General features: G+C 41.0%; 1 protein-coding gene across 3 annotated transcripts in view; it reads right to left on the bottom strand.

Moving 5' to 3' along the window:
• LOC130910584 (cyclic AMP-responsive element-binding protein 5-like) overlaps positions 1 to 7,055 on the bottom strand; it is a 30,080-nt gene that overhangs the window by 1,288 nt on the left and 21,737 nt on the right. For all 3 annotated transcript variants that reach the window (XM_057828013.1, XM_057828011.1, XM_057828012.1), the window contains 3 exons: positions 3,421 to 3,756; positions 3,118 to 3,351; positions 2,926 to 3,034 (listed from right to left, as the gene is read on the bottom strand). In XM_057828013.1, coding sequence (XP_057683996.1) covers positions 2,926 to 3,034; positions 3,118 to 3,351; positions 3,421 to 3,756 — 679 coding nt within the window. The remainder of the gene's footprint in view (positions 1 to 2,925; positions 3,035 to 3,117; positions 3,352 to 3,420; positions 3,757 to 7,055) is intronic.

Genomic DNA, 7,055 nt, shown 5'->3' with positions numbered 1-7,055 from the left:
AACATCTCTACACACAGTATTTTCAAGTTAAGACACGCCTCCACGGGAAAATATTGCCTCTTGTAAAGATTAAAATTTCAGGATACAAAAATACAAAAAATACTGTATGGCTGGTACTCGCAGCTCCCAGAGTTTACTGACCGTAAAATACAGTACTTGTAGCTGCTCTGCCATTGGCTATTGCCTATCATTCCTGGCATCCATCTGGCTAAGAGGGACCTCTGCTGTATGTATATGTGTGTATCCCAGCATCCTCTTCATTCGCCCCTCGTGTCTCGACAGCATTACTGTAGTGTATTAACTTTTATTATTTTCATTTTTTTTACTTTATGCGCAGCTCCAATTGTACCATGTATTTGTTACAAGTTTATGCATTATAAAAGATTTATGTCTGAATTTTAGGGGGTTTGGAACAAATTAGAGTATTTACAAGTAATCCCCGGTTTACGAAAAAGTTCCATTCCTGCGCTGGCGATGTAGACCGGATATCCACGTAAATCGGAATGACCCTTTAAATACCTCTAAACACCCTCTAAATTAACAAAAAAATATCCAAAAACTTGATTATACGTCATTGTACTGTCCTCGCCAAGACGTTGAAGCTAAGTCCTAGCTAGACAGTGAGCTAAGCTCCAAAATGATGATGTCAGGCGTCCGTGTGGTTTGCTGACTTTATTCAGCTGCTCATGACATTAACACTTGCAGTATGAAACTAAAATAAAATGGAATTAAATCAGTCTCATCTTCAATAACAACAATTCAAATTTGCGTTTACAAGTAGCTGCTGATACAGCAATAACAAACGATTAGCAAATATCAGTTAGCGTCATCAAAAACAACATAAACTGACCCTAAGTATTCGACTGGGGTTGTTCCGATCGTGTTTTTTTGCCCCCGATCCGATCCCGATCGTTTTAGTTTGATTATCTGCTGATCCCGATATTTCCCGATCCAATTGCTTTTTTCTTGCCCCCGATTCAATTCCAATCATTCCCGATAATTTTTCCCGATCATATGCATTAAGAAAAAAATGAATAAAACTCGGACGAATGTATACATTCAACATACAGTACATAAGTACTGTATTTGTTTATTATGACAATAAATCCTCAAGATGGCATTTACATTATTAACATTCTTTCTGTGAGAGGGATCCACGGATAGAAAGACTTGTGACTTTTTATATTGTGATTAAATATTGCCGTCTAGTGTATTTGTTGAGCTTTCAGTAAATGATTCTGTAGCCATGCATGATGGGAAGTGGAACCATGACTGTGTGTAGTGCTACCAATTAATATATCTTCTCTGCGTTGGGAAATAACATAAGGTGTTAAGAAAAAGATCAATTGCTACCTTGCTTCCCCACATTGCTTCCCATGATATTTCTAATTGTAGGGAGAGGGATTGAAAATCTTTAGCCAATAAAAAAAAAAAGGCACCAAAGGCTGCCAAAATTCACTCTACTCATTTAACGCTGCCTTTTATCTTTCTATATAGGTAAAACGGCGCCATTACAGGTTGAACGCAACAATGCGCGAGTGGGTCGTGCAGCGCATGCATTAATTGCGTTAAATATTGTAACGTGATGCATTTTTTAAAAAATTAATTACCGCCGTTATCGGGATAAATTTGATAACCCTACCTTAAGTCTAAACTAAAGACTCTGGATGGTTGTAACATATTATGTCTGTAACGTTACATACAATTAGAAAACGATTTAATTAAAAAAAAAAAAAAAATATATATATATATATATATATATATATATATATATATTTAAAAAAGGCATGGCCGATATTTTTTTGCCTTACTATCCCTCTCCCTTTGATTAGAAATATCATGGGAAGCAATGTGGGGAAGCAAGGTAGCAATTGATCTTTTTCTTAACACCTTATATTATTTCCCAACGCAGAGAAGATATATCAATTGGTAGCACTACGCAGAGTCATGGTTCCACTTCCCATCATGCATTTGGGCATGGCCTTCAGTATCATTTACTTAAAGCTCAACAAATACACTAGATGGCAATATTTAGTCATATTATACAAAGTCACAAGTCTTTCTAATCGTGGATCCCTCTCACAGAAAGAATGTTAATAATGTAAATGCCATCTTGAGGATTTATTGTCATAATAAACAAATACAGTACTTATGTACTGTATGTTGAATGTATATATTCGTCCGAGTTTTATTCATTTTTTTCTTAATGCATTGCCAAAATGTATATGATCGGGAAAAATTATCGGGAATGATTGGAATTGAATCGAGAGCAAAAAAAAAAAAAAAAAAGCAATCGGATCGGGAAATATCCGGATCGGCAGATACTCAAACTAAAACGATCGGGATCGAATCGGGAGCAAAAAAACATGATCGGAACAACCCTAATTATGATATAATTTTACTTGTTATTTTGGTGTTTTGGAGAGACACTGATGGTTTGGTAAACTTGTTAGCGTGTTCTTAATGCTATAGTTATCTGAATAACTTTTAATAGCTACTGTATGTTACGTTAACGTACCGGCCACATTCGCATTTCGTTGTTCATGCATCATGTAATATTATCATACTGTACACTTACTCAGCATGTTGTTATTTATTGTATTTTTATTTTAAATTGCCTTTCAAGATGACATATCTGTTCTATGTGTTGGATATTATCAGGTAAATTTCCCCCAGAAATGCGACTTATACTCCGGTGCGACTTATAGTCCGAAAAATACGGTACATATTTAAATGTTCAGATATCAAGATTGGAATGAGGCAAAAATAACATGCTTTTTCTCTCAAATATATTATTATAATCATTTCTTTCAGATGTACTGTAATTATTTTCTGTATAAAAATTAATTTGTATTTTTTTAATTAATTTGGTGGTCGGGCCAATACGGTATATATTATTTTGTTTATATTGAGTGTGTTACTCACTATTGTACCCCTGCGCTTCTCTCTGTCGGGCTGTGACAGGACAGTCCTTATGTGTGAGCAGAATTTGCTTCAGCTGACCAACCTCCGACCTCAATGACGTCACCTCATTCTGGGTAGGAGTAAAATACATCTTTAAATTCAAAACATGTACATACAGCGTGTAATTTGCTGATAGAAAACAAGGAACGCCACCTGTAGCTGAAGGTTCGTGTGCGTGAGCTCTTCTGCTTTCTTCTCCAGAGACGACACCCACAATTTTCTCTTCTGTCTACAGCGGGTGGCGGCTGCCCGGTTGCGCTCCAAAAACTTCTGCCGGCGCTCGTCAGGGTCCTGCTCGGCCGTCCTCCTCCGCCGGCCGCAGTTTCCACTCACCTGCAATGCGTGCTGGGAATGCGGCGATTGACAGGCGTGCATTTGCGGCGATATCTGTCAGCAGAACAGTGATCTTACAATGAGGACGTCAAGATGCTGACAGGTGATGAAGAGGCGTCATACCTGTGCAGGTACAGTCAATGGGGGGGCAGGAGGGGAACTTCGGGGGAGGTGAGCGGGGGGCGATTGGTGAGCTGGTGCGTTCCTGGACGGGTGGGGGTGGCTGCCAAGGTGCTGCGGATGGGAGGGATGACATCGCTGTTGGTAGCCAAGGGGTGGAGCGGTGAGCTGAGGGTGATGATGATGATGATGATGATTGTGATGGTGATGGGGGTGTTGGAGTGGAGGTGCCTGGTGGCGCTGTGACATGATCTCCATCAATGAACTTGTTGGATTGTTTACAGGTGGCATGACTGGATGCTGGTGTTGGTAGTGTTGGCCCATCATTTGTTTGGACCTCTAAATGAAAGCACAACACTTCATTTAGAAATTATTATTTTAAGATAAGTCTAATCACTGATTATTTTTGTGATTATTTGACTACCCGGCTCATTACATATATAATATCATTTTATTGCAATTAGTGTTATTTTACTCTGCGCTTAACCTGTAAATGTGCATTGGAAATGTACGGTACTGTAAATTACGTAGTGAGAAATGATTGACAATGAATGTCATGTATCTATGTAACTGCTTTAAAAAATTTCTTATTTTCATTGATTACAAAGGAAATCAAGCTGTTCATCAGGGACTAGAGAAATCAGAGAATATTTATTGTTTGTAGGTTAAAAGAAGAGGATTTGCATCATTTTTAGATTAAAAAAAAAGGTCTCGAAACAATCAGTTATCAATATAGTTTAGGGATGTCCCAATCACGTGATCTGAAACCGGGCCGATTGCGACAATTTTCCGAAGATCAGAATCGGGTGAAAAGGATTGGGTTTTTAATTTTAAAAAATATATTTATGTTTTTCTGCTTCATTATCATACAGCGGAGGAGCAGAGGCTCTGCTCCGAGCCCCACCCTGATGACTGAGCTTCTCACCTTATCTCTAAGGGAGAGCCCGGACACCCTACGGAGGAAACTTATTTCGGCTGATTGTATCCGGGATCTTGTTCTTTCGGTCACGACCTACAGCTCGTGACCATAGGTGAGGGTAGGAACGTAGATCGACCGGTAAACAGAGAGCTTCGCCTTTCGGCTCAGCTCCCTCTTCACCGCGACGGACCGGTGCAGCGTCAACATCACTGCAGACGTGGCACCGATCTGCCTGTTGATCTCCCGTTCTTTCCGTCACTCGTGAACAAGACCCCGAGATACTTGAACTCCTCCACTTGGGGAGGGACCTCATTCCTGACCCGGATAGGGCATCGAGAGAAGCCAGATGAGGTGGCTTGGGCATCTGATCAGGATGCCTTGGGGGTGCCTCCCAGGTGAGGTGTTTCAGGCACGTTCCACTGGGAGTAGGCCGTGGAGCCGCCCCATGCCATGCTGGGGAGATTATGTCTCCCAGCTGGCCTGGGAACGCCTTGGGATCCCCCAAGAAGAGCTGGATGAAGTGGCTAGGGAGACTGAAGTCTGGGCTTCCCTGCTGAAGCTGCTCCTTCCGCGACCCGATCTCTGATAAGCGGGAGAAAAAAAATCATACAGCACCACAGCCTCTCACCCTCCGTCCTGCTTAGCAGTGCGGCCAAAATGTCCAGCTTGAGTTTTGTACTTAAAGTTAACGATAATTGACAGGTTTCAAGCTCTACGGTCAAAGGTACAAATCTGTCAATCATCTTTAAACTTGCATAAATTTGCTGTGGCAACTCATTGTGTAAGTGAGAGGCTGCTTTCTGCAGCGTGAGCGTTAAAATGTGAGTCGACTCACTCAATTAAGCATTTTTTAAAGAAAATACTTTTTCTACGTTATTCTTGTTTAAAAATAATTCACATTATGAAGGCGGCATGGTGGGACAGTAACAAGTTTGGAAAATTTGTTTTAAAAAAACTAACAAATTTTCAGTATCGGATCGGGACTCAGGATCGGTAGAGTCTCAAAATGAGGTGACTCGGACAAAAATATATGATCGGGACATCCCTAATATAGTTGTTATATGATAGTTTGTTAGTTGATTAATCATTTTTATATTATTTGAATAGTAAAACAAAGTTAGACGAGTATAATGCAATTAATATGGGGAAAATTGGTTGGAAACTAAGGGTACGTCTGAGGAAGAAATGTTATTTCCCTGTAATTCTATGGCATCACAAACTTGTTGCTAACATTGACTTAAATTTAACTTGTAAGCCACCCTCTCCCAGTTCAATTGGATTAGACGTCCATTACCGTCAATGGCAGTGAAACATGATCATTCACTGCCAACCCTACTCTTATTTCAGCTTTTTTTCCTGCACTTGACAAAGGAGAAAATGAGTGCAAGAGCTCCCGAGAGCAGGAGGGGAGGGGGCGGGATCATGTTTGCAGCATGACATCACCCCCCCTCCATGGCAATATCGCTATCTGCTCCAAGTTACACAATATTTCTTTAAGAGCTGACTTTTTCTCCCTCCTCTTCCACTTCAACCATCCAGAGACGGGGGGGGGGGAAAGGGAGCACATTTAACGCCTGCCAAGGATGAGCTCACTCCGCCGTCTATGCCAGCTTTAGCAGACGCACACATACGCACCCAAGGAACAGGACGGGGCACGAGGATTTCAGCTCTGTTTACTACATAGAAACACCCTGACAGTGGGGCCTAGGATTACATCATAGATCTCCTTGGCCTGGATGACACATGCTAGTGATATTTCTGACTGAGGGTATCAGTCAATGAGGAGAGAAGTGCACATAAAGCACATTAACGTATTGTTTGCCATTGATTACGAGAGATGTCAAATCCATTTGAACTGGGATGGCTGCAAGTGACTTACTAGTCTGTTGAATTCAATTAAAAATCACTAAAAATGCATGTGGGAAAATGGTTTTGGTTCGAAATGGTATTTTGGGGGCAAAAACAAAATCATCATCAATAAAAGAACACGATTCCCACAAGTGAAGCATGGTGGTGGCGGAATTATTCTTCGGGCTGTTTTTTGTCAAGGCGAAAGGAAATATGAGCAACTCAGTAGCACAATATCTCAGACTTCTGCTAGAAATAAAGAAATAGACTCCCAATTAACTCTGTCAGCGTCATTGTCAAAGCTAGATGTCAAATTATGAGCTCATTTTTCAAAAAGGGAAGCACGGACAGAAAGACTTGTTAAATGTAAAAGGTAAATGTTCGTATGAGTTACAATAATTTGATAGTTAAACCCCTCCTTTTGTTTTAATAAAATTTGAAAAATTAGTTTTACGAGTAGGTCGCGATTGTTGTTGACTATGCAATGCGGTGACGTCACTGGGCAGCACTGGCATACTTCCACAGTGTCACTCGTTAGCTACAAAAACATGTCGTCCGTTCTGCCCTTCCAACTTGAACCCGAGTTGAAAAGTGACGAGCAGGACAACACTGTCGATATTTCACAAAACAAGCAACAAAAGCAACTAGGCCTGCAAGCAGGACTGAACGGGCCCTCGCAATCTGGCGCAACTCGGACGTCACGCAACTCGGACTGTGTGCAGGTCAGGGTGGTGGCAGATCCTCCTCTCTAATCATCTCATTAGAACCTAACATGCTCGAAAGTCGCCTATTTACATTCCCACACCCAAGAGATAAAAACCCCTATTGGAGAGAGTACTACAAAAAAGGAGCCACTACTGAGCTGTGCAGC

This window comes from Corythoichthys intestinalis, chromosome 22 (assembly GCF_030265065.1).
Source record: "Corythoichthys intestinalis isolate RoL2023-P3 chromosome 22, ASM3026506v1, whole genome shotgun sequence".
NCBI classification, from domain to species: domain Eukaryota; kingdom Metazoa; phylum Chordata; class Actinopteri; order Syngnathiformes; family Syngnathidae; genus Corythoichthys; species Corythoichthys intestinalis.
This window is presented reverse-complemented; position numbering and strand designations above follow the sequence as displayed.